Source organism: Neophocaena asiaeorientalis, unplaced genomic scaffold, assembly GCF_003031525.2.
Source record: "Neophocaena asiaeorientalis asiaeorientalis breed wild unplaced genomic scaffold, Neophocaena_asiaeorientalis_V1.1 scaffold82, whole genome shotgun sequence".
NCBI lineage: Eukaryota > Metazoa > Chordata > Mammalia > Artiodactyla > Phocoenidae > Neophocaena > Neophocaena asiaeorientalis.
In genome coordinates this window covers 5,659,998-5,687,194 of record NW_020173068.1, presented here as the reverse complement: position 1 = coordinate 5,687,194, position 27,197 = coordinate 5,659,998, and the positions used below count along the sequence as shown (strand labels likewise).

The window sequence follows — 27,197 nt, the reverse complement described above, 5'->3', positions numbered from 1 at the left end:
AACCTCATCATTTTTACCATCCAGCTGCAGCGGACTCCTTGCTAACCTTGAAAGACTTTAAACATGGTCCCACCTCAGGGCCTTTGCACCCGCTGTTCCCCCCTTCCCTAAAATGCTTGTCCCTCAGATAGTCACAAGACTGTTTCCTTCTCATCCCAGACATATAGGCAGCATCATTTTCCAGCCTCTCCCCAGTACTCTCATAGTACTCTGTTAATCTCCTTCCCAGGGTGACCCATAAATATTTATTTATTCCCTGTCTCTCCCATTAAACTGTGAATAATTAAGGGTGAGGAAATCATGACCCAAGATGCTAGATTTCCAGTTTGTTTGTTTTAATATTTATTTAATTTATTTACTTGGCTGCACCAGGTCTTAGGTGTGGCATGCGGGATCTTCTTTGTGGCATTTGGGATCTTTAGGTGCGGCATGCGAACTCGTAGTTGTGACATGTGGGATCTAGTTCCCTGAGCAGGGATGGAACCCAGTCCCCCTGCATTGGGAGTGTGGAGTCTTAGCCATGGGACCACCAGGCAAGTCCCTAGATTTCCAGTTTTTGACACCAAGCCTAGCACACAGATGCTCAACACGTTTGTGAAAAGAAGGAAGGTTGACTGAAACCCCCTGAAGAATTCTGAATTCCTCTGCCTTTCCCCACTACCACCACTTTTTGACATTGCCCCAACCCCATGCTTACCATCTCCAAAGGGGTGGCAGACATCACTGCTTGTCTGCCTATTAACCACTCACCCCTTCTTCTTTCTTCATAAATCCCCTACATAATGGGAACATCAATGTTCCTAGCAAAAGAGACATTTCCCAGCTTCCTTTGCAACTAGATATGGTCAAGTGACTAAGTGTTGACCAATGAGATGTAAGCAAAAGCATCATGCAGAACGTCTGGGAGTGGGAGATGCCTCTTTTATCCTTCTTACTTCCTGGAATATGAAATTGATGACTGGATCTCCAGCAGCCATTTTACATGATGAGGCACCCTGAGAACAAAAGCCATGTTCTAGGGATGGCAGAGCAGAAAGATAGAAGAAATGTGGGTACCTGGTAATTATATAGGCACATGATCTCCAGATTGCCTGCCTCTGGACTTAGTTCGCACAGAACAACAAAATTGTATCATTTTGAAGTCACTCTTATTTTGGATTTTCCATTACATGCAACCAAACTTAATCCTAACTATCACAAAAGGGAAGACTGGAACTAAGCAGCCTGTGGATAGGCCCACGCTGAGGAAAGATGCCACGGCAGGCTGTGGGCCCACCTTCTGGGAGTCCACTGGAACCTTTGGTCCGTCGGGTCTTCAGCGATGGTGGGGAGTCAAAGGTGGCCACTGCGCCCCTGGTGGCGCTGGTCATGGGGGCAGCAGGGTTTGGTCCTTTCGGTTTGAATCCTTGTTTGCCGGGGCTGTACACCTGGGGGGTGGGGTATACTGGAGCCTCCACACACTGGTTTGGCACCTATAAGTACAGAAGAGTCAGGGAGAGTGCCCTGGGAAGGGAGGGGAAGACCTGCCCCAGCCAGTGGGACCGTCACTGTGTCCCTGGCTGATCTTAGCCACCCCCAATCTACATCACCATCCTAACTCTTCCACCTTGCTCAGTCACCCCAGTCACTCCCAAGAACTTCATGATGCCAGCAGGCTAGAAGGAGCTTTGGAACCAGGCTGCCTGGGTTCAAATCCTGACTCTGCCACTTAACATTTAACTGACCTTGGGCAAGTGTTTTAAACTTCTGTCTCAGCTTCCACATCTGTAAAATGGGGCTAATCATAGCACCCCTCTCACGGGGTTATGAGGATTAAACGAGTTAACAAGTAAAGAGCTTAAAACAGCGCCTGGCATACAGTAAGCACCCAATCAACATTAGCTGTTGTGATTGCCGTTAGTAGTAGTAGTAGTTTGCTTGCACAGGAGAACTAGGAAGTCAGAAGGGTCTATGCCCTCACCAGCAACTCCACTTCTTAACCGACTCCACCTGATGCCACACCAGCACACATCCCTCGGCCAAGAATTGACACTGAAGCCACAAGAAAGTTACCAAATGAATTCTGAGCCACCCAAACTCAGTGACCACTAAGCTTACATCATGACACTGGGGTGTGAAGAATTCATTTACTCATTCATCTATTCAGCATTCATTGGTCTTCCTGGGCTAGCCTATCCAAAATTCCATTTCCCATCCTCCTCTGCTTTATTTTTCTCCTTAGACATATCATTATCTAATAAATTGTACATTTTACTTACTTATCTTGTCTATTATCTGCCTAGTTTTGTGAAGGCAGGGACTTTTGCTTTGCTTTTGGTTCTTCCTCTATTCCCAGGTCTAGAGCAACGCTTGGCACAGGGTGGGGACTCAATAAATACTTGTTGAATGAATGAATTCATTTACGTACGTATTGGGCATCTAATATGGCACCAGTAGGTGCTTCTGCCGGGCCTCGTCTGTCGGGCCTTGGAACCATTCCTACACCTACCCATGCTCTCTCCCGAAATGTAAAGGTGGGAAGCTGGGAACCACATTCCCAAGCATCCTTGCCAGCACAGTTCTGAACACAGATTAAGTTCTGCCCATGAGAAGCATCTGCATGAGATTTGGAAGGCAGAAGGGAGGTAGAAACCATTCTCCTCCGGCAGCTGTGCTGGGAGATAGGTGGGTTTGCAGTCATGAGTTTCGGGGTGGCTGGCTGAACCCTACATTCCCCTCCTGACCACTAGCCCCAAGGACAGCAGCGCAGCTGGAACCTCAGCAACAGAATCCTACAGTTCCCTCACCTCTGGGTACAGCAGCAGTGTCCTGATTCTAAGGGCCAAGGAACACCAGCGACCCTGAAAATGAGTGGTGCTCAACAACCCTGACTTTTGCTCCTCCAGCCCTTCATCAGCTTTGTAAGCACCCAATTTCCTGTATTAAATCCCTTTGCCAGAAATACCTAGAGCGGTTTCAATTTTCCTGACCAATATGCAACTCAATAAATATTTGTCACAGTGAATGAATTCACTCATCGTTCAAGTCATTACTGAGCAATTACATGACTGCCACTGGGTTAGTTCTCATTATCCTCGCAGCTCTGCAAGGGGAGTTCCCATTCTAGAGGAAAGGAAACTGAGGTCAGAAGACCCTATTTCAGATACCTACTGTAGGTGTACCACAGGCCAGGCACGCTGCCAGGTGCTAAGGATGCAAAATCAAAGATGACTCAGGGGGCTTCCCTGGTGGTGCAGTGGTTGACAGTCCACCTGCTGATGCAGGGGACACGGGTTCGTGCCCCGGTCCGGGAAGATCCCACATGCTGTGGAGCGGCTGGGCCTGTGAGCCTGGCCGCTGAGCCTGCGCATCCGGAGCCTGTGCTCCGCAACGGGAGACACCACAGGCTCTGTCCTCAAAGAGCACCCTCATCTACATGGAAAATAAACAATGGCAGCTACCCCTATGCTGGCCCCCTCTGCCTATGAGACCACCACCGTCCTCTCAGCATCTCACTTAATTTTTTTTTTTTTTAATTGAACAAGGTCCTTTTGCGTTATTCCCCCAGGCTAGGGAAAATCCCCCTGCAGGCTCTTATAACATCACATGGCTGGTGGAGGAATTTTCCCACTGGTCTAGTTCTCTTTCCATATAAATGCTACCTTACATGGAATGTCTATATGGCTGATTCTAGACTGAGTCTGAGATAATGTGACCTCAAGTGCAGGTAGTCTCTTTCTATCGTAACCAAGCCCCCCAGCACTGGCGTCTGGCATGGTTCTGAACTCTTAGTGCCTTGAGAGTAGACTGCTTGTAGCTCAGAGTTCTTCAGCCGGGAATTAATATGGTACATATGGAACAGGCACACCTCAGAGTTATTGTGGGTTCAGTTACAGACCACTGCAATAAAGCAAATATCGCAATAAAGCAAGTCACACAAAAATTTTGATTTCCCAGTGCATATAAGTTATGCTTACACTATCCTGTAACCTGTTAAGTATGCAACAGCATTATATCTAAAAAAATATATATATATATACCTTAATTTAAAAAATTTTTTGACTTTATTGCTAAAAAATGTTAACCATCACCCCGTGCCTTCAGCGAGTCATAGTAATAACATCAAAGATCACAGATCACCATGACAAATATAATAATAATGAAAAAGTTTGAAATATTGCAAGGATTACCAAAATGTGACACAGAGACATGGAGTGAGCAAATGCTGTTGGAAAAATGGCGCTGATAGACTTGCTTGACACAGGGTTGCCACAGACCTTCAATTTGTAAAAAAAAAAGCACAATATCTACAAAGTGCAATAAAACAAGGTATGCCTGTACACTGACTGAATGGCCTCAGTTCTTTACCTCTTCTAGTAGCCAGGCCCTTTACAGTGTGACTTGCAGCTTTTCCCATCAAGAGGGGGCACCTATTTCCCTACTTCTTAAATCTAAGCTGGCCTTGTGACCTGCTTTGACCAACGGAAGTGACACTGTATCACCTACAAGCCTAAGCCTCAAGAAGTCTTGAGCATTTCTCTTGCATTACTGCACGTCCACCACTGTGGTGAGAACAGGCCTGGCTAAACTGCTGGAGGATGAAAGATGCATGCAGCAGAGCCGGGTCACCCCACCAGACTTATCTCACACCCGGCCGTTCTAGAGCAGCGGATGCCAGCCAACCTCCAGACATGTGGGAGAACCCAGCCAAGATCAGCAGTTGCCAAGCTGACCACCATAGACGTGAGAAAAATAAACACTTTTTCCTATATACCACTGAGGTTTGCTGGATATTTCTTACTAGGCTATAGCTAACCAATATACCTAGCTTGTTAAAAAATATGAGACACTCACATATGTAATTTTTTGGAATCCTTTCCCCAAAAGGCAGGTATTCTCTTGACTGTCCTGAGCATTCCCTGAGGGCAGCTTGTATTTCTGCTACAACCTCTACTTCATTCCAGTTTCTCGTGGTTTGCATTTTACATTTACACGTGTAATGGCTCGATCTGGTTTTGCCCTCCACGGTATCTCTAGCAGTGTCTGGCACACAGCTGGTGTTCAGAAAAGGTTCAGGTTACCCATGATGACCATGACCAGTTTCTCCCCCTTCACCCCAAGCCCCAGCGTCTGCTCACCTCCAAGGGTGGGTAGGGCTGCATTCCCAATGCCTGGATCTCCACCGTTCCACTGCCAGTCAGGGGTGCTGTGGCACTATACACCTCCACCACGCCATTCCCGCCAGGGTTGGGACGCCCAGGGGGACCCAGGCTCTGGGATGGGGGTGGTGGAGGCTGGGGGGGTGGAGGTGGAGGCAGTGGTGGAGGGGGTGGAGGAGGAGGTGGAGGCTGGGTGAGGTAGCTCGGCGCGGAATGCATGTTCAGGCTACTCTGAAATCAGAAGAGAAAATTAAAGTGTCACGGCCTCTTTGATACCAGCTGTCTGATTTATCAGTGGGGAAGGACATTTGCCTTAGCCAGCCATGTGGAAAGAACAGCCACTCATAGGCAGCTCAGAGGACGGGGCTGAGAGGGGGCATGGAAACAAAGTCACGGGAGAGTTCGAGGAGCCATCAGTCTGGCGTTGCTATCCCTTTTCTCCATGACAGTCAGCAAAAATGGCCCAGCTTGTGCAGAAATGAGCTCACAGAGCAGGCCTAATGTTGTTGTCTTTAGAAGGGCTTGCGTGAGAGACTGACTCTGAACTGGCATCTGAGAACGTGCCTTGCAGAAGGTTTCCTATGTTGATAAGGCTATTTTGCCCACCTGGGCACTGATCCTACAACAACCCAGCTAGACTGTTCGCACAAACAATGTGATTGATGGTGAACCCCTCCTTCCCACATGGGGGTCTGGAATTTTGGTTTGTGGCTGGGTGCCTACGTGACCGATCCCCAATGAAAGCCCTGGCCTTAGAGTCGTAGGTGTGCTTCCCTGGCAGAAACACTGTGCATGTGTTGCTGCTCTTTTCTGCTGAAGGAAGATGCATGCTGTATGCAGCCCCGCCACTTCCCTGAGAGAGAACACTTTGGAGACTTGGAAGAACGTTAATTTTCTCCAGACTTCAGCTGCTGGGTCTTTTTCCCTTGCTGATCCTGCTGTGTATCCTTTTACCTAAATGAACCACAGCCGTGAGCACAACCATCCTGAGTTCTGGGAGTCTTTCTAGAGTCACCAAATGTGCTGGTGGCATGGATCCCCGAAACACAGCCAATGACTTCTAGAAATTGATTCTACAAAAATAATTATTTTTTCTACAAAAATAATCAAGCAGGTGGGCAAAGATAACCATACGTGGATGGTATTCCAGTAGTTTTTATAACAGCAAAAAATGGCAACGACCTAAATGTCCTTCCATGGAAGCCTGGCTAAACAGAGGATGGCCCATCCACATGGAATGGAACAGAACCCTTTGTGGTTGTTAAAGTGATGGTGCTGGGCTTCCCTGGTGGCGCAGTGGTTGAGAGTCTGCCTGCCGATGCAGGGGACGCGGGTTCGTGCCCCGGTCCGGGAGGATCCCACATGCCGCAGAGCGGCTGCACCCATAAGCCATGGCCACTGAGCCTGCGCGTCCGGAGCCTGTGCTCTGCAACGGGAGAGGCCACAACAGTGAGAGGCCTGCGTACCACAAAAATAAAAATAAAAATAAAGTGATGGTGCTGATCAATATTTCATTAAAGGGTGTCTCTCTTAATTGCTGTTCCTTGGGTTCCATAGTCATATATGTCTAGAGAAAAATTGGGGGTGACAAAATCAAAAGTATTTCTTTACTGCAGGAAGAACCCAGGGACAGAGCAAGGGAAGAGGCAGAATGCCTCCCTCACAGCCTGGTTTGACCAGGGATCCTTTTTCTATTGGAAAATCCCAAGGAGCCACTGTTCTAAGGAACACTTTGGGAATACTGATGTAGGGTTGTAGGCACAGAAAGAGAATGATGTTATACAAAAGGCAAAGTAAGAAAAGCAAGTTCCAGAACAGTGCATATAGCCTGACCCATTTATATAGATGTGTGTATATATATAGATATGTACGTATTTTTTTTAATTTAATTTTTATTTTTGGTCTCATTTGGGTCTTTTGTTGCTGCACGCGGGCTTTCTCTAGTTGCGGCAAGTGGGGGCCGCTTTTCGTTGCAGTGCACGGGCTTCTCATTGCAGTGGCTTCTCTTGTTGTGGAGCATGGGCTCTAGGTGTGTGGGCTCAGTAGTTGTGGCACACGGGCTCAGTGGTTGTGGCTCACAGGCTCTAGGGCGCAGGCTCTGTAGTTGTGGCGCATGGGCTTAGTTGATCCACAGCATGTGGAATCTTCCCGGACCAGGGCTCAAACCTGTGTCCCCTGCATTGGCTAGGCAGATTCTTAATCACTGTGCCACCAGGGAAGCCCAGAAATAGCTTTTTTTTTTTTTTCTGGCTGCGTTGGGTCTTTGTTGCTGTGCGCAGGCTTTCTCTAGTTGTGGTGAGCAGGGGCTACTCTTCATTGTGGTGCGCGGGCTTCTCATTGCAGTGGCTTCTCTTGTTGCAGAGCATGGGCTCTAGGCACACGGGCTCAGTAGTTGTAGCTTGCAGGCTCTAGAGAGCAGGCTCAGTAGCTGTGGCGTACGGGCTTAGTTGCTCCACAGCGTGTGGGATCTTCCCGGACCAGGGCTCGAACCCATGTCCCCTGCATTGTCAGGTGGATTCTTAACCCCTGCACTACCAGGGAAGTCCCAGAAATAGCTTTTTAAATAAATATATTTAAAACATACACATCTGAGTCTTTTCTTTTCTTTTCTTTTAAATATTTATTTATTTGGTTGCACTGTCTTAGTTGTGGCAGGCGGGCTCCTTAGTTGCAGCAGGCAAGTTTCTTAGTTGCAGCTCGAGGGCTTCTTAGTTGTGGGTTGCCAGCTCCTTAGTTGCAGCACATGGGCTCCTTAGCTGTGGCATGCGAACCCTTTTATTTATTTATTTGTTTGTTTGTTTATTCTTGACTGCATTGGGTCTTCACTGCTGCACGCGGGCTTTCTCTAGTTGTGGTGAGTGGGGGTCACTCTTCATTGTGGTGCACAGGCTTCTCATTGGGGTGGCTTCTCTTGTTGCAGAGCACTGGCTCTAGGGCGCACGGGATTCAGGAGTTGTGGTGCACAGGCTTAGTTGCTCTGAGGCATGTGGGATCTTCCCAGACCAGGGCTCATACCCACGTCCCCTGCATTGGCAGGCAGATTCTTAACCACTGCACCACCAGAGAATCCCGACATGCGAACTCTTAGTTGCAGCATGCATGTGGGATCTAGTTCCCTGACCAGGAATCAAACCTGGGCCCCCTACATTGGGAGCGTGGAGTCTTATCCACTGGAACGCCAGTGAAGTCCCTCTATGTGCATTCGAAGGTCAGGAAAGCCAGACACCAAAATTTTGGCAGTGTTTTCTTTGGGTAGAGAGAGTAAGGGTGATTGACTGATTGATTTCCCAATTTTTTCTTTTTTTGGGGGGGGCAGCACAGTCTGGCTTGTGGGACTTTAGTTCCCCAACCAGGGATTGAACCCGGGCCCTCGGCAGTAGAAACGTGGAGTCCTAACCACTGGACCACCAAGGAATTCCCTGATTTCCCAATTTTAATTCTGTAAAGTTTCAAACCTACAGAAAGGTTGCAAAAAGAATACAATGAACAGTCTTTATACTTCATCTAATTCACCAGTTGCTACCATTTTGCTACATCTGCAACGTCTGTGTGTGTGTGTGTACACACACATACACATATTTGTGCTTTGTCAAGCCACTTGAAAGTTAGTTACAGACATCACGACACTTTATTCCTTAAAACTGTACTCAGATGCATCTCCTAAGAACAAGGGCATTCTCCTATATAACCACAATTCAATGATCATACACGGGAAATTGAATATTGATATAATACTATTATCTAAAATATTCAGATTCCGGGACTTCCCTGGTGGCGCAATGGTTAAGACTCTGTGCTCCCAGGGCAGGATGCCTGGGTTCAATCCCTGGTCAGGGAACTAGATTCCACATGCATGCCACAACTAAGAGTTCACATGCCACAACTAAGGAGCCCTCCTGCCACAACTTAGGAGCCCATGTGCTTCAACTAAGGAGCTGGTGAGCCTCAACTAAGGAGCCCACCTGCCGCAACTAAAGACCCAGCACAACCAAATAAATAAATTTTTTTTTTTTTTTAATTTTGCGGTACGTGGGCCTCTCACTGTTGTGGCTTCTCCCGTTGCGGAGCACAGGCTCCGGATGCGCAGGCTCCGGATGCGCAGGCTCAGCGGCCATGGCTCCCGGGCCCAGCTGCTCTGCGGCATGTGGGATCCTCCTGGACCGGGGCACGAACCCGCGTCCCCTGCATCAGCAGGCGGACTCCCAACCACTGCGCCACCAGGGAAGCCCAATAAATATTTTTTTAATAACTAAAATAAAATATTCAGATTCCTCCAAATTCTAATCTCCCCAAGTGTCCCAATAAGGCCTTTACCGCTTCCCCCACACCCCAGCCAATACAGGATCCAGCCAAGAATTGTAAATTCAGTCAGTTGCCAGGTCTCTCTACTTTCCAGTTGAGAATAATTTTTTTTTTTAATTTTTTTTTTTTACTTTTCTATTGTGTACTTTCTAGTGTTTTTCTAATGCACATGGAACACTTCTGTTAAGAATAAAAATAGGAGTCAAAACAACTGGACTGTGGCTATGAAACCCCAAAGTCATGTTCCGGGTCCCAGCTGAATGCGGCAGCTTCCCCACCCACAGCAGGGCTGGCCAAGGGGAAGCTGACAGGCCTCCTTAGCTTGAGGGAGAGTTGGGGCCAAGCCCCCTTCTCTCTACAAGATTCTGAATCTGCAGGAGTCAACATGCAGGCCTAGAATCAAGATCCCGTGAGAAACTGGCCACCTTCTTACCTGCACAGGCGGAGGGACCTGGGGCATGGGCTGGTCCAGGGACGTGAAGGCCGACATGGCAGACATGAGCACGTCATCGCTTACCAAGATGTTCCCCTGCACCAGGGTCTGGATCAGTGGGGATGGGGGCACGGTAATGTACGTGGAGATCTGGACAGTGAGAGAGAGAGAGAGAGAGAGGAAGGGAGAGGAAGGGAGAGAAAGAACACGCCTGAGACTGTGGAAGGAAGCAGATGGCATGATGCAAAAGATCTGGGTTCTGGAGTCCCACAGACCTGGATTCTATTTCCACTTCTGCTACTGCTCCCTGCCATGTGACCCTGGGAAAGTCACTCCACCTCTCTCGACCTCCATTCCCTCGTCTATCAAACGAGGAGAGTAAGTCACACCTCCATGTAAGGCATATACCCTGTGACTCAGCAACAATCCTTCTGGGCCTCTGTCCTAGAGAAACACTCACACCTGTCCACAGGGAGTCCACAGAAAAAGAGTGCTCTGCACAGCCTTGTTTCTAATAGTGAAAAACTGGAAATAACCTTGATGTCCATCAGTAGGAGAATAGATCAAAAAGTACAACATAGTCATGGATAGAATACTATAGAGAGCAAGTAAGAGGTATTGCATGGAAAATCAAATTATACAATAACACGTACATTATATATCCTCATCTTTAAAAATCTAAAACGATACTACTATGTAATTCCTGTGCGTACTTAAGTAAGTATGTGAAAGTATAATAATATGCTCTCAGGTTAACAGCAAGGATGAAAGGCAGACCTTACAAGAGGGTGTCAAACATGCAGTGACTATTCCTGTCAGCAGATGTAAAGCGTGTTTTGTTTTGTTTATTTGTTGCCTTTCTTTCCTGGCATCTTCCTAAGTCATCTGTCTGGAGGACCCCTGGGGACAGCAGCAACTGGGCCACTGAACCCAGAGTCCCTGCTCAAACAGGATGTCCTTGCCCTCAACCAAGCAAGGACAACCCAGGCAGTTTAGGGACACACCCCATGTCATGGCCAGGAAAGGCAGTGACATGTATTTTTACAATGTCACATGCATTAGGCTGAGACAAAAAATGGGAAATCATTTTCACGTCCATCCAACTCACTTAGGCAGAGGGATTCGTGTCTGCCCATTAACAACGGATTGTGTTCTAAAGTTTTTTCCTTGCCCAGGACTGGAAGAATTTCCCTCTCTCCTACTGAAAAAAAAAAAAAAAAAAGGGGAGTGGGGGGAGAAGGAACATTTTCTACTAACAAAACTCATAATCAAGGAGTGAGAAAATGACTGTTCTGTGTTAGAAGATGTCTATGGTAACTTGAAAATGTACATGTCCTATGGATCTGGAGGTGAACACTTTTATCTTGATGGCAGGAATTATGTCTATACAATGGGTGAAGATAATGTTTTAGAGGAATAAGGAGACAAGAGGAAGCCAGAGGGAAACCTGACCCCGTGACCTGGCATCCTGGGACATGCCCAGCCCCCTATTTTTTTTTTTTTTTAAAAACATCTTTATTGGGGTATAATTGCTTTACAATGATGTGTTAGTTTCTGCTTTATAACAAAGTGAATCAGTTATACATACACATATGTTCCCATATCTCTTCCCTCTTGCGTCTCCCTCCCTCCCACCCTCCCTAGAGGAGTCTTTAATCCCTCTGAGCTCCCACCCACAGTGTCTTTGCTCCAGAACTGTGTTCCTGACTGAGAACTCTGCAAGCTTCTCCAGATACCCACAGCCTGCCCTGTGACCTCCAGACTTGTATATCTGTCTGCATCTTCACTGCCTCCACTTAAAGGTCCAATGGGCGTCTCAAATTCAACATGAGCAGCTGAACTCCTGACACCCCCCCACACACACAAACCTTCTCCTTGTTGTTTTCCCCACTTTGGTTAATGGCAACTCCAACTCTAGTCATCCTTGACTCCTCTTAAGCTCACACCCTAAATCCAATCCATCCACAAGCTCTGTCAGCTCCACCTTCTAAATATTTTGAAAATCTCACCCCTTCTCTCCACCTCCACTGCCACTATCCTGGTCAAGCCACCACTACCCACTGCCTGGATTTGTACAGTAGCACCCTAATCAGGCTCCTGGATTTCTCTCTTGACTCCCATCAAAATCTACTGTCTACAGCAGCTACAGTGACCTAGTTAAAGTGTAAATCAGACTATATCCCTCTTCTGCTCAAAACCCTCCAATGGCTCCCATCTCATGCAGAGTAAAAGCCCACAGACCGACAAGATTTGCCAGGATCCCCTTATTGCCTCTCTGACCTTATCACCTCTCACCCTCCTCACTCACTCACTCAGGTCTAGCCACTCTCACCTCCTTGCTGTTCCTGGAATAAAGCCAGCACGCTTCCACCTCAGGACCTTTGCACTTGCTGATCCGGCCCCCTGGAATACTCTTCCCCAAAGTAGCTTCATGACTATTTCTCATCTCCCTAGGTCTCTGCACAAATGTCACCTCTTCACAGAGCTCGTCCCAGAGCCCCATATACAAAAGGGCAAAAGCTCCCATCCCTCTCTTGACATCCCCTATCTCTCTGCACTTATCCTGGGAAAAGTACATCTCTACACATCTGTTTGGGTACTATCTATCTCACTCAATGCCATGAAGGCAGTGACCTGGTCTGTTTGTCCACCCCTGTACCCCCAGTGCCCACACAGTGCCTGACACACAGTGCGTGCTCAAAAAAGACCTGACTAGATAAATGAACAAACGAATGGATAAATACCTGGCGATTGGCAGGAGGCGGGGCCTGTTGGACTGCTGTGGGTGCTGCCGAAGGTGTGTAGATGCTGTTGGTAGCCAGTGAGACTGTGGCCAGGGGTGGGGCACTCCCCTGGCACTGTTCCCGCTTGTGGGTCATAAACGCCGGCAGTGAGTTGAACTGCTTCTTACACTTCCCGCAGAGAAAGACATCCTCGTCATCTAGGGGTCATGCCCACAGAGCAGCAGAGGGAGGGAAATAACGAAAAAAAGCAAGAAAAAAGGAGGGGGCATCACAGAGAGAAACGGGAGGCCCGTGGCTGGACCATGAGAAAGGCAAAGTAACGGCATCCCATGACTCAACGCGTGAGGGTCAAGCATCAACTCTGTGCTTCCTACGAGCTTTCAAACCATGCTGGCACCTGAAGGAATATCCAGCCAGGTTCGCCCAGGAATCAAAAAATTAGAAATCAGGAAATCGTAAGGTGGGTTCGCTTCAAGAGTTGGTACATTCAGAATCTTTATCCTGCCTGAATTTATTCACCAGTCCCCACATGGGCTGCATGCTCACACTCCTCACTGCCCTCGCATCCCCTGTCCTCCCTGCCAAGCTGCCTCTCTCAGAACAACTCGTTCTGCAAGGTTCAGCTCAGATGTCACTTCCTCCAGGAAGCCCTCCTCAAGCAGTGTTCACAGTTCCTTCCTCTGGGCAAGCCTCTCTTATCACATTTTTCCCATCACCACCATATTTCCTAAGGGAAGGAAATATCTCTTATTTATCACCATAACTAAAATATTTTCTGGGCACATAGGAGGCCTTCAGTGGATGTCTGCTGAATGCATGAAAAACTAAATCAATGATCAGCTACAGTTAACACCATCCATTATTGAAGGCCCACCACAGGCCATGCACTGTGCCAAGCTCTTGATATGTTATGGCAGAAATGTCTAATTGTCCTTCAATATTCACTCTTCCTTCTTAAAAAGTAATACAAATTTTAGTGAGAAACATGGCCATCTAGTTAAAGACCATATTTCCCAGACTTTTTTGCAGCTAGACATGTCATGTGACTGAATTCTGACCAATAGGAGAAGAGAAGTATACTGTCTACACAACTTCCTCCTAAAAGGAAGGGGTATGACTTCTACTTCCTTCTTTCTTCCCTTCCTGTTGGCTGGAGTGTGGAAATGAAAGTGGGAGGTTGGAGCAGCCATCTTGGACCGCATGCTGAGAGCAGCAGAGCCATATGAAAGAAGGGGTCTGAGTCATCAGGACTTATGCAACAAAGAAATAAACTTTAATCTTGTACAAACTACAAGAAACTTGCATTTCTTATTTATGACAGCTAAAACCGAATCCCAAGTACCCTCACAAGATTCCTATGAGGTAGGACTATTATCCCCATTTTACAGATGTGGAAACTGAGGGCACAGAGCGGTTAACTCACTTGCCCAAGGTCACAGAGCCAAACTATGTGAACAAGGATTCAAACTCAGGTGTGTGTCTCTCTGTCCCCAGCATGGTTCCCAAGTACTCAAAAATCTTTGTAGAATGAACGGATGAACACCTAGACTCACACAGGGCTCTAAAGGAAGTTCATTGCCCTCTGTGTGTCGCAAGGGCCTGGGCTGTAAACTGGAGAGATGCATGCTTAGCCTCATAGAGGGGAAGCTGAGAAATGACTTTGGGTCAAAGGGACAAGCATTGCTAAGCATCGGGGCTCCTAGTCATTCTCTGTCATGATCCCCACATTCACTAAGTGACTGAAAAAGACTGTCCTCAGAGCTAAGCAGAGAAAAGTCTGAGCCTGAAGATCCAGGCTGGGAGGAAGGGGAGAGCCTTCAGACGTGAGAGGACAACCTGGGAACCACAGTGGGCAGTTCACTCCCACATCCCCTCATCAGCCCCACCTGTTTTCACAGGAAGCTACTTACCCTTCCCACTGGTGAACCTGAGCAGATACTCACCCAGTGGCTGGATAGCAGGGGGTGCATTGACGCTCTGGCCTGTTGGATCAGAAACTGCTCCTTGGCCATCCAACAGTGACTGGACAGCTAGGACAGTCTGATTGTCCATTCCTGAAGAAAGAAAAGCAGCCTTTCTGGAAGGTGGGCCCAGCATCCCGCCCTGACTTCACCCTTACAAGCCAGACCCATTGCAAGGCCCCCACGGCAAAAATGTCTGTCTGTGCACTGAAATGCTTTCTCTCCAACTTCTATTGCAATAGATCCCAAGATTTGTGGCTGGGAACATGGCCCCAGAATAAAGATTACACCCCCCAGCCACTCTTGCAGCTAGAGAATGTCTAAGTTCTGGTCAACGGGAGCTCTGGGGAAATGTTATTAAAAGCTGCCTGGCACGTGACCCCCCTTCTTTGTCCGATCCTCCATCCTGCTTCCTAGAACAAGAAGATGATGGTGGGAACTCTAGCCACCATCCCAGATCATGAGGACAAGGGCACTACACGGCAAAAGACTGGAAAGATTCTGGGTCTCTGAGCACCTTGTAGAACACAGCCACTGTCACAGCTCTAGACTGCCTCTTTCTGGACTCCCACATGAGAGAAATAAACTTCTAGCCTGTTTAAGCCACTGCTGGGTTGGGCTTCTCTCTTACTCATGGCTGAATCTAATCCGAAATGCAACAACCCCTCTGGAAATCATGTTACTAAGTCTTCCCCATCCACACCCCACAAATCCCACAAATCTGTTTGCACTTGGGCTTCTCTTGTTTTCCAATGTGTGCTTATTTTTTCAGTTCCTCAATAAACAGCGTAATCTGGATTGTGGTCGGGGGGGACTCTTGAGAAGCTGCCTATGTCCATGTTTTCCAACCAGTTGTCACTGTTGAGGTTCTCAGTAGTACACTGTCCAGCCGTGTCACCAGCTGGAAGACAGGCCTCCTCACATCTAAGTGGCCACCAAGGCACACTGCCTCCCTCCCCAATAACCCAGAGGGCGCCTCCTTCTCTCTGTCCTCACAGCCAACCTCTCACCTGGACACGTGCCCCAGCTTCTAACTGAAAGGTAACTAGAACCATTAGCTCCTGCAGCCAAACTGAATGCATACTTTCCCCGGTCACAGTGCAGGTTGTGTGCCTCCTGAGGCCAGCCCTTCTCTCCACCTCCTCCAGCTCCTTCAGAAGCCGTTCTCCGCTAGCTGGCCCATCTCACACTGTGCCCACAACTCTTTCCCAGCAGCGGCTACACACACTCAGGTTTCTCTAGAATGGCCTCCCTCGAACTCATGTTCTCATCTCTCCTCCCTTCAACATCAAGCATCCGATGAGAGCTGGCTACACCCTCCATCTCCTCTGCCCACCTCCCAGTCCTCCTTCAGCCACTCCAGTGGGGCTTAAGCCCCCATCATTCCACCAGAATCACCAAAGACCACCTGGCAGCATCAGACATTCTTTCTTGAAACACTCCCTTCTCGGGCTCCAGGGCGCCACCCTTCCTGGGTCTTCCCCTACCTCTCTGCTCGCTCTTTCCCAGCCTCCCTTACTCTCTTCTCCTGTCCATCCCCTAAATGTTTCTATTTTTGAAGGCTTCCTTCCATCTGGCTCTCTCTCCTCTCCCTCTTACACTCTCCCTGAGAATCCTCACTTGCCCTCATTTAGTTCTCCCTAATATCTGGAGTTTCAAACCTGGGGTTCATGCTCCTCCAGAAGAAGCTTCAGTAAATCTTCTATCATCTAATGCAAAACTGTATGTCAGCATTTGTGTGCAAATCTGTACATGAATGTTCATAGCAGTTTTATTCATAATAGTAAAAAACTGGAAACAAGTCAGATGTCCTTCAGTGGGTGAACAGTTAAACAAACTGCAGTGCATCCATACCACGGAGCGCTGCTCAGCAATAAAAAGGAGCAACCTATTGATACAATAAACGACTTGGACGAATCTCCAGGGAATTACAATGAGTGAAAAAAGCCAATCTCAAAGGTTATATACTTTATGATTCCCATTACATGACATTCTTTTTTATAAATTTATTTATTTATTTTTGGCTGTGTTGGGTCTTCGTTTCTGTGCGAGGGCTTTCTCTAGTTGCGGCGAGCGGGGCCCTCTCACTGTCGCGGCCTCTCTTGCTGCGGAGCACAGGCTCCAGACGCGCAGGCGCGGTAGTTGTGGCTCACGGGCCTAGTTGCTCCGTTTAATGTGGGATCTTCCCAGACCAGGGCTCGAACCCGTGTCCCCTGCATTGGCAGGCAGACTCTCAGCCACTGTGCCACCAGGGAAGCCCTACATGACATTCTTGAAATGATAATATTTTAGAAATGGAGAACAGATTAGTGTGGTTGGCGGACATCAGGGATGGGGAGCAGGGGAAGGAGGTGGGTGGGGCCATAAAAGGGCAACATCTTGTAGTGATAGAACTGTTCTGTATGTCGACTGGTTATAAGACTATAGGATAGTTTTACAAGATGTTACATTGTGGGAAACTAAGTAAAGGATAAATGGAATCTCTCTGTATTATTTCTACAACTGCATGTGAATCTACAGAAATAAAAAGTATTTCAAAATAAAAAGTTTAATTTAAAAAAAATATTGGGGGCTTCCCTGGTGGCGCAGCGGTTAAGAATCCGTCTGCCAATGCATGGGACACGGGTTCCAGCCCTGGTCCGAGAAGATCCCACATGCCGCGGAGCAGCTAAGCCCGTGCGCCACGACTACTGAGCCTGCGCTCTAGAGCCCACGAGCCCCAACTACTGAAGCCCGCGTGCCTAGAGCTCATGCTCCACAAGAGAAGCCACCGCAATGAGAAGCCTGCGCAACGCAACGAAGAGTAGCCCCGGCTCCCCGCAACTGGAGAAAAAGCCCACGTAGCAATGAAGACCCAAAACAGCCAAAAATAAAAAAATAAATTTATTTTAAGAAAAAAATTGGAAAAAAAAAAAAAAAAAGAAATATATTGGGACTTCCCTGGTGGTCCAGCCTGGGTAGGACTCCACGCTCCCAATGCGGGGGGCCCGGGTTCAATCCCTGGTCGGGGGAGCTAAATCCCACATGCATGCTGCAACTAAGATGCTGCATACTGCAACTAAAACCCGGTGCAGCCAAAATAAATCAATGACTATTTTTCTTTTAATAAAATAAAAAATACTGCCTGTCAAAACTATGGAGACAATAAAAAGATTAGTGGTTGCCAGGGGTGGGGGGAGGGATGAATAGGCAGAGCACAAAGGATTTTTAGGGCAGTGAAAGTACTCTGTACAATATTACAATGATGGATACATGTCATTATACAACTGTCCAATAGAATGTACACCACCAAGAGTGAAACTTAAGATAAATCATGGACTTCGGGTGGTTATGATGTGTCAATGCAGGTTCATCCTCGGTAACAAATGTACCACTCTGATGAGTTACCTTGATTAAAGGGAGGTTATGAATGTGTAGGATCAAAGGTATACAGAAAGTCTCTGTACCTTCCTCTCAACTGTGCAAACCTAAAACTGCTCTAAAAAAATTGTCTTTGAAAAAAATACTGTCTACGTAAAACTCAAACCAAATGTGTCATTCCCCACCCCTAAGTTTGTTCCTCTCCTAGTAATCCTCATCAATAAGAACAGGGCACCACTGTCCACCCAGCTAAAGCCCCTGGGGCACCCCTTAACCTTAAGGGATTCTTCCCTTAACCTATCTCCCTTCACACCCTGATTTCCGGTCCTTCAGCAAGTCTAGCCTACTCTGTCTCCCAAATATCTCTCAGATCCACTTTTCCTCCATCCCCACAGCTGTCCCCAGAGCCCAGGCCACCATCAGTTTCCAGCAGGACAGCCACAGTGGTCTCACCTCCCCTCGGCCACTCTGACCCCTCCTGTCTGTTCTCAGAGCAGCCAGGGTGAACTTTATAATAAACATACGTTAGTTTGTGCAGCTCCCCTGCTGAAAACCCTTTCTCAGTTCCACACTGATGCCAAGACAAAGTTCAGAAGCCTCATCTCTAGCTGCTCATATGAACTTCTATGAATCCTAGACCTCTCTCCCCACCAGGGCTTTGCAAATGCAGTCCCCACTGCCTGGGTCACCTCTGGATCCCCACAGTTCTGCTGCCCTTCTCCTAGCCCAGCACGCATCACACAGTCCCAGGAACTGATTTTTCCTTTACCTTCTTCATCACTCAATACAGGAACACATTCTTGTAGTGAAAATTCAAACACTGAGGAAGTCCATGAACCTAGAGAGAAAGCAGGCCTCACACCATCCTGTTGGCCTTCCAGAGGGAGCCACCAATGACCCTGGCCTTCCACATCCATCACCCATCACAGCACTGAACACCAGCTGAGGTTATCTTTACTGTTTAACTTTTCTATAATTCTATAATTTCTACATCCCTTACCAACGAGTATTCCTGAAACTTAACCTTCCCAGATGTGGGGAGGATTACACATTTCGTGGTGAGAGAGCTGATCCTCCGAGATGTTAAGAGACACAGCTGAGACCTCCTGGGGAGTTGCAGGACTCAAAGCCTCGGCCACATACCACTAGTCCAGCCTACTTTCAGTTTGCACTCTAATTATGTGTATACTCATCTCATCCCTCCAAGAGCATTCTTGGGTCTGTATCCCCCTAGCATCAACTCTGGGCCATGGCCCTGAATTCTCTGAGGCTTCCTTTCCAACTCCTAGCAAGTGCACATGGAGGCTCTCAGTGTTTGCCTGTCTCCAAAGCTCACAATTCCCAGAGCCTGAGGACCATTCACATCCTAGGATCTCGCAGAGCATGGGACAACCAGTCGGTGCGGTGTTTGCTGGTTTGGGTCTGGTAACCTGGCGTCCCGGCCAACCACACCGTTGGCACCCATCCTTTCTTGGTCTGGGTTTATAATACTCTGCACCTCATAATGGTGCACAAAGTAGTCACCCCGTGTTTGCTGGTTTCGGTCCAAGGCCTGGCCTTGCACACAGGCGGCGCCGATCCTTTCCTGGTCTGAATTTAAGACACTATGTCAGAGCGCGAGGCACACAGTTGGCGCTCAATACAAGTTCTTAATGGTCAGGACCCCTCGCTCAGCCCCCCTCCCTCCGCAGCCGCTGCTGCACCACGGTCCCCCTGGATGCAGCCCCCGCCAGCCCTCGCGTCCGCGGCGCAGCCATGCTCGCCTCGCGGTTCCCGGCTGTTCCCTCCAGGAAACTGCCCCCCAGCCCCAACCGCGCGCCGCCCGGGCCCTAGCGGCGGCAGCTGTTCTGGTCCGAGGCTCCCCTCCCGCTGCGCCAGCCGTCTACGGCTGTTCCGCTCTCGGTGTGGCGCCACCCGCCCTGGGCCCCGCGCTGCGAGTTCGCGGCGGGAGGAGGCGCAAGGCGGAACAGCCGCCTCCCCAGTCCCCGCCGCCGCTCACCCTCCAGGGCCTCGAAGATCGTCTGCGCCATTTTGGAGCCGCCGCCGCTGGAGCCCGAAGCCGGGCTGCGCGAGCATTGTGGGAACCGTGGTGGCGGCGGCGTCGGGGCCGCCAGGGGGCGCCCTCCTTCCTCCTCGGAGCTCCTCCACCATCCCGGAAAACCAGGAATGGCTCGCGGGACCCCCAGCATCCCGGGGCTCTCCCAGCCCCACCTGGATAACCCAGTTATTGGACACGTGGACCCCTGTCTCTGCAGCATTTTGATACCAACCAGGGTTCTTGGCTTTCCCCAATGAATGGAAGTTGACTAGAGGCCAGATAAGAAATTCAGGCAAGGCTTTATTGGGGCCCTTGCTGCAGCAGCAGGGAGGGAGAGCGAACAACAGGTTCCCTTGCTTGCTTGCTGAGGGAGGGCAAGCTTGTTCCTTATATGGGGTGAAGGTAGGGGTGTGTCCAGGGGTTAGGTGGAGGGGTGGTTTAGGTGTTTTGTCCACCCCTTAGGTGGTATTGTGTGCAAGGGGACATGTGCAGTACCCTGCTTTTGCTCCCAACACCCAGTTTTTGTTCCTGGTTCTTCACAAATGGCAGTTGGGTTTTTTTGTCTTTTTGTATCTTTGGGGTCCATAATTTGCCCCAACCGTGCATGCATGCACACAGTTATTTTTAGTCCCATGTAGTTTCTTTGCATTTTGTTGCTCAGGGAGATGTGTGTCCAGGTGCAAGCATTGCAGCAAAGGGTCCCAGGTCCCAGCCTGTCTCAATTTGAACCCCTAACTCTGTGCACTGACCCCATCCCTGTTGCACACAGGCACCTCCCAACCCTGTTTTCTGGACCTCCAGCCCCACCACACTGGACCTGACTCCAGCTCTGTGATACAGACCTCTGTCCAATTGCCTGAGACCCCCAACTCTGCAACAGGGACTGAATATTTCCACTGTACGCAGCGTAACAGGGAAGAGCAAAATCTGACTCCATGTTGGATCTGTTTCTTTTACTTTAACATTTGCTTTTGGATGCTTTTGTTACTATCATCACTAAGAGGATGCTGTCTATAGCTGTAAGCATACATAATGGCTTACCTCAGGGAACCCCGACCCTCTGCCTGAATGTTAAAGTGCCTTTGTTCAGCTCACAGGAAGACATTCAGACCCTACCCATCTGTGAATGGCTGCAGAAAAGAGGAAATTAACACATCCCCTCTCCAGTTCTGGCCAAGCCATGAGATAGTTTGCAAGACTTATGGCCTTTTTACCTTACTTCCTCACCTCCTCCCCCTCTCTGTTCTATAAATGAAACTGGCATACAGACCCTGATAAGATGCTATTCTGGGACGTTATTGTGGTGGTCCCAGTGTGGGTTGGAAAACAATTTCCAGACACAAGGCAGAATGTAAGGAAAGTAGAGTTTCTTAAAGAGAAGGGTTGCTACAAGAACAGCAGGCTGACTTCCTGGTAGCCAGGGAAAGTCGACAATGAGCATGGGTTGCCTGTCTGTTTTTATAGCCAGGGAACCTGCAAGTCATCTGCTGACTGGACAGAGTATGTGTACCTTCAGTGTGCTGAGCGGGAGAAAAATGGGGCAAATATCTTTTCTTATACGGGATGGGAAAGGGACATGCTGTTTGGGAGGGCTCTGGGACAGTGCAATGGTCACATTGTGACACAGTGATAGGAGTCCTGTAATTCTTTGTTCTGGCAATATTGGCCCTTTGAGTTTATCTTGTTCTTTGTCCTTGGAGCACACCACATTCCCCCCTCTCTTTATTTATAGGACCAATTTTTTGGCCCTATTGGATATCCTGCTCATGTCTACCTACCTGCCTAGCTCCTTCTCAGGTGATCGGGAACCCTTTTAGTAAGGAGAAGGGGCAACGATATCTCTGGCTACTTCCTGCTGGGTGGGGGCTTTTGTAGGGGCCCTGGGTTCCCGATGCCTGCTCTCTGTCAGGGTGTATTTACAGAGGGAGATGAGAGCCCACGGAATGATAAGGCGGCTTATTCCAATGTAGTCCGTGTGCCAGTTGGCTGGTACGCTTGTTGTAGCACCATCTGGAATTGAATCTTTTGAACCTGTCAGGAGATGAACTTAGATAATGTGTTAATAATGCAGGGGCCAAGCAACAAAACAAAGGCTTCAAGATTAATGGTCCCAACAAGGGCAACAATGTCCATATCTGGATCCCCATAGAGGAGAGGAGGCTGGAAAGCCAGCTGGGGCCCTGTCCTGCTCTCTGTTTTAAACCTTCAATGAATTTGATGTTTTTCTTTAGAATCTGAAGGTCTTCTTCAACCTGGACAGAGGTATTAATATAGAAGCAGCATGTCTCATTTAATAGGGCACAGACACCCCCTGCTTCAGCTGTTATAACATTAAGGGCCCTCCTATTTTGTAAAACCACCTCAACCAAAGAGCCTGGGGCTGACTGCTCTTCCTCAATGGCTGCTACTGTAGCCTTCCAAGATTCCTGGACCATGATGGTGGGATTGAGAACACTCCTCTCTAAGAGGGGTATGCCTGCAAACCCAAAGAGACTTCTAAAGACACAATGTATTATTTTGGGCCAATCAAGATCTCCACAGCAAGAGAAGCCACTGAAATGAGAAGCCCGCACACCACCACAAAGAGTAGCCCCTGCTCACCGCAACTAGAGAAAGCCCGTGCACAGCAACAAAGACCCAACGCAGCCAAAAAAAAATAAAATTTAAAAAAAAAAAAAAAAGAATTGGGTTATCATAAGCTTGTTGCCCCCACTCAGTGGTTCATTTTTGTCTCTCCCGGACAGGTCTTAAGGCCTCCTCGAGGAAGTACCCAAGGTTGGGAATACCTCCTGAGGAAGCTAAATCCTTAATAGTCATAATGGTCATCTCTGGGACCACAGCAATAATTGTGCAGGAGCTCCTTCAAAGTGTGGGAAGATCCAGATAGACCCTGTTACCTCACAGAAATGAAAATCTGGTGCCCTTCAAGGATACCCCCATTGTGGGTCCCCAGAGCCAGACCCTTTGGGAGTTTTCCTCTAGAAATAGACTGGGGTCCATGGCCTAGGATTATATTGGGAAGGCCAAACTCCGAGGAAGTAATCATCTATACATAAAGGGGAGAATCCGGGCTCTGACTGATTATGAGTGCCGGGGGGATCGGTATAACAAATTTCTGAATGTTAGCTGAATTATGTTATATTTTGGAGGAGGATCTTGCTGGGAGGTTAAACTAAGTAAGTGTCTGGTGATCACACCGATCCCCACATATTTAGTTCCCAGGGCTGAGCTGTTTATGGGGATATGGTCTTCATAAATATATTTCTTAGTCGTATTTTTCCTTGAATTTCCCCAGCACAAAGTGAAACTACCTTCATGTACATCATATTTATTTTCGTCTGACCAGGGATTCCACTCCAGGCTAGTCTGATTGAAATTGAGGGTGTAGTTACAAAGAGAGTCATTTAGCCAGCCCAAAATGGGTCACCATCCGTCCAGGCTTTGGAAACAGAATTCTGCCTCATCTGTCTGCCCAAGCTTGGGCTAATGTCCATATCCTGTTTTTCTCTTCATGAGTACAGCAAGCAGTCAGAATTACATGAATGTCTTGCCAGGTCAGGTCAAAGGCTATAGTGAGAGGCTGAAATTCCTTAATAAAAGTGGTGGGATCCTGACTGAAGGAACCTAACTTGTTTTGAATTTGGGAAATGTCAGACATGGGAAAGGGAACATGGATTCTAATAGTGCCCATGTCTCCATTTGCTACTTCCCTCAAGGGAAGCATATCAGAATCTGTTTCCTGGCGTTGGGCAGTCCTTGATCTTGTGTGGGGAGGGGAGAGCGGGCTTTCACCCTGATAAAGGGGGTGGCTGATGCGGAGCTGTGGGTTGAGGCAGGGGCGGGGGCTGAAGCAAAGGGGGTTGATGGGGTGGGGGACAGGAAAGGTCGAGTAGAGGGTCGTCTAGGAGATCTGCTGGAGAGGGAGACAGAGGGGGTCGGGGGGATAAGGCGGCAACAGAAAGACACATGCGGCATGAGTCCCTCAGATCTGGATTCTGACTAAGGGCCATAAAGGTCTGGACATAAGGAACCTCTGAGTCCTTTCCTTGTTTCCGGCAAAAGAGATCAAGTTGGAGGATCATGTTATAATTTAGTGTGCCATCAAGGGGCCATTGTTCTTGGTCCCCCAGTTTATACTGGGGCCAAGCCATGTTACAAAAGAAAATAAGCCTCTTCTTTTTGAGATTTTCAGGGTCAAATTTTTTCCAGTTCCTGAGGACACAGCCGAGGGATGAGTCTGAGGGAGTCTCCCGAGACGTACCAGAACCCATTCTTAGCCTATATGCCGTAGAAAGGGGGTACTGAGAGTCACCGGCTGACAGAAAGGCGTCCCCTTTGTCCCAGTGATCTCTCCATGCGACTAATGCACAAAATGGACCGACTGTCCGAACAATCGCGTCCGACCGTGAGAGGTGACCCCTGAGCATGCGACTAAGGCACAAACCCGTGTGACTGAGGCACCGTGTGACTCGGGCAGGGGAAGAAAGAGAGAGAGAGAGAGATTCCCGGGACCCACCGGGTGACTCACTGTTTGGCGATTCCCTGAAATGTGAAAAGACACTCCTTGGAGGCAACACCTAGGCTCCTTTAAGTCAACCTGGACTGAGAAAAAAGTGAAAGTAACAGAGAAGACAGTCTGAGGAATTCTGCCGGGAAGGTGGCGGCCAAGGGGAGGGAGCTCAGTGTTTTGCTTGAACCAGTATGTGCCTCACGGTGCACATAAGTTGTCTTGCTGGGAGCAGATGCTCTAACAGCCTGATCTGCTCCGTGACCCCCTTATCCTTTCACGGGAGTCTTCAGGTGGCAGGCGCCCTAATGGCTTTTAAATGCCTGATCTGCGCCCGCATAATATCAATTGGCCTAGTCCTCAACCAGAAGGAAGACAGAGGGACCCTCACCCGTTCTGGGCGGCAGTTACTGGGGTGAAGTGAGTCTTCAGAACACACCAGGGTGTAGCCCTGGCCAGAGTTCCTCTGTTGCTTCCCTGGCAACTTGCCTGTTCACAGAGGGTCCCAAGAAATGGAGAGGAGGTGGAGGAGGAGATCCCCCCAAGAGATATCCCCGTATGGGCCACCAAAATGTCATGGTCTGAGCGCAGGTTGGAAAAGAATTTCCAGACCCAAGGCAGAATGTGAGGAAGGTAGAATTTCTTAAAGAGAAGGGTCGCTGCAAGAACAGCGGGCTGACTTCCTGGTAGCCAGGGAAAGTCGACAATGAGCATGGGTTGCCTGTCTGTTTTTATAGCCAGGGAACTTGCAAGTCATCTGCTGACTGGACAGAGTATGTATACTTTCAGTGTGCTGAGCGGGAGAAAAACGGGGCAAATCTCTTTCCTCATATGGGATGGGAAAGGGACAGGGCATGCGGCTTGGGAGAGCTCTGGGACATTGCAATGGTCGCATTGTGACAGAGTGATAGGAGTCCTGTAACTCTCCGTTCTGGCAATATTGGCCCTTTTAATTTATCTTGTTCTTTGTCCTTGGAGCACACCACAGTTAGTCCTCCATCTTCTTGGATACCCAGCTTTCTGAATAAAGTCGCTATTCCTTGCCTCAACACCTCATCTCCCGATCATTGGCCTGTCGTGCGGCGAGCAGACCGAGCTTGGATTCCGTAACAACAGTACCCCCGTCTTTCCAACACCAACCCCCATTCCCATCTCACCTGGACCACCCAACTCGTTCGCAAGGACCCCCATCTCCAGCAGATACAGGACTCCTGCCCCAACTATGCAGCATGGATTCCCATCCCTTGTCATAAACTTCTCATTCCCCCGCCCACAGTGACCACCATCTCTACCTATTGGGAGCCACCAGCCTCTCCTCACATGACTCCCATCTCTGCCTGGTCTTAATCCCCCATCATCTCAGAGATTCCTCTTGGCTGTTATGTAACCCCCCCATTTCCACCCTTTAGGAGCCTCCATTTCCTCTTCCCACAGACCTTCATCCCTGCCTCTCGGGGACCCCATTTCTGTTACATAAATCCCCAATACCCACTTCAGCAACCCCCAGCCCAGCCTCACTGAAAGCCTTTTCAGGTCTCTCAGGGGTCCTCCTGCCCCTCATTTGGATCCTGCATCACACACAGACCCCTCTGCCATCTTCCTTTATGCTCCATCAGCCACTCATTGAGGACTTATTATGTACCAAGTCCTATAATATCTCCAGGAATACAGTGGTCCTTTCTCATGGAGTTAGGGGTGAGGGGGAGCAAACAGACATTAAATCTTAAAAATTGTGTAATTTCGGGCTTCCCTGGTGGCGCAGTGGTTGGGAGTCCGCCTGCCGATGCAGGGGACGCGGGTTTAAAAAAAAAAAAAAAAAAAAAAAAAAAAAAAATTGTGTAATTTCAAGGTGTGATATAGTTTCAAAGAAGTACATTTGGGCCACAAGGAAGAGTTGGGGTGTGCACGGGAAGGAGAGGGGAACAATGGAGGTGCCAACAATCATGATCTCTCCCACGAGCATAGGCATATCCTCCTACAACTGGACTACCACATTGACTCTAAACATTCTCATTGTTTTTTTATTTAATAATTATTTCAGCCTCATCCAAAGCAACCATCACAAAAATCACAGTTTTTATTTTCTTATATTCACTACATATATAACTCCTAAAATTAAAAAATGTATACCTGTTCCAATAAGCTCCACTGTCATTGTAGGACACTGCTAGCCACTGTTCCTGATAAATTGCCTCAAAGACCCTCTGCCTAAAGGTGCATTTCTACCATGAAACCCCCATCCTGTTCTTTTTTTTTTTTTTTTGCGGTACGCGGGCCTCTCGCTGTCGTGGCCTCTCCCGTTGCGGAGCACAGGCTCCGGACACGCAGGCTCAGCGGCCATGGCTCACGGGCCCAGCCGCTCCGCGGCATGTGGGATCTTCCCGGACCGGGTCACGAACCCGTGTTCCCTGCATCGGCAGGCGGACTCTCAACCACTGCGCCACCAGGGAAGCCCCCCCCCATCCTGTTCTGAACACCACTCCCCGCCGCCACCAGCACCCTTCCCTTTCCTATTCCCCCCCCACCTTGCACAGCTAGCTCTGAGCAAATGTCCCCCAAGGAGAACCCACCCCCTCTCCCAGACTCGATGTCCCACCTCTTTTCCTGGGAACCTTTGAGACCCAGGGCCCACTTCGGGCCCCCCTTCCCATTGCCTCTCTGGCAAGAGTAAGGTCAGGGTTCCCTCCTCCCTGTCTTCTTTTAACGTCCCCATT

At 48.7% G+C, this 27,197-nt stretch overlaps 1 protein-coding gene across 4 annotated transcripts in view; it reads right to left on the bottom strand.

The window, feature by feature from the left end:
• The window catches only part of ZNF341 (zinc finger protein 341), a 42,520-nt gene extending 22,226 nt beyond the window's left edge, over window positions 1-20,294 (bottom strand). The window contains exons 1-6 of one of the 4 annotated variants that reach the window (XM_024743022.1): window positions 19,938-20,294; window positions 14,561-14,671; window positions 12,618-12,814; window positions 9,874-10,023; window positions 5,118-5,369; window positions 1,277-1,472 (exon numbers count right to left, since the gene is read on the bottom strand). In XM_024743022.1, coding sequence (XP_024598790.1) covers window positions 1,277-1,472; window positions 5,118-5,369; window positions 9,874-10,023; window positions 12,618-12,814; window positions 14,561-14,671; window positions 19,938-20,196 — 1,165 coding nt within the window. In that variant the 5' untranslated portion in view covers window positions 20,197-20,294. Of the gene's footprint in view, window positions 1-1,276; window positions 1,473-5,117; window positions 5,370-9,873; window positions 10,024-12,617; window positions 12,815-14,560; window positions 14,672-18,707; window positions 18,757-19,937 lie in introns of those variants that run through there. The other 3 variants (XM_024743021.1, XM_024743023.1, XM_024743024.1) reach the window with 3 other exon arrangements.
• Window positions 20,295-27,197: the final 6,903 nt, after the last annotated feature.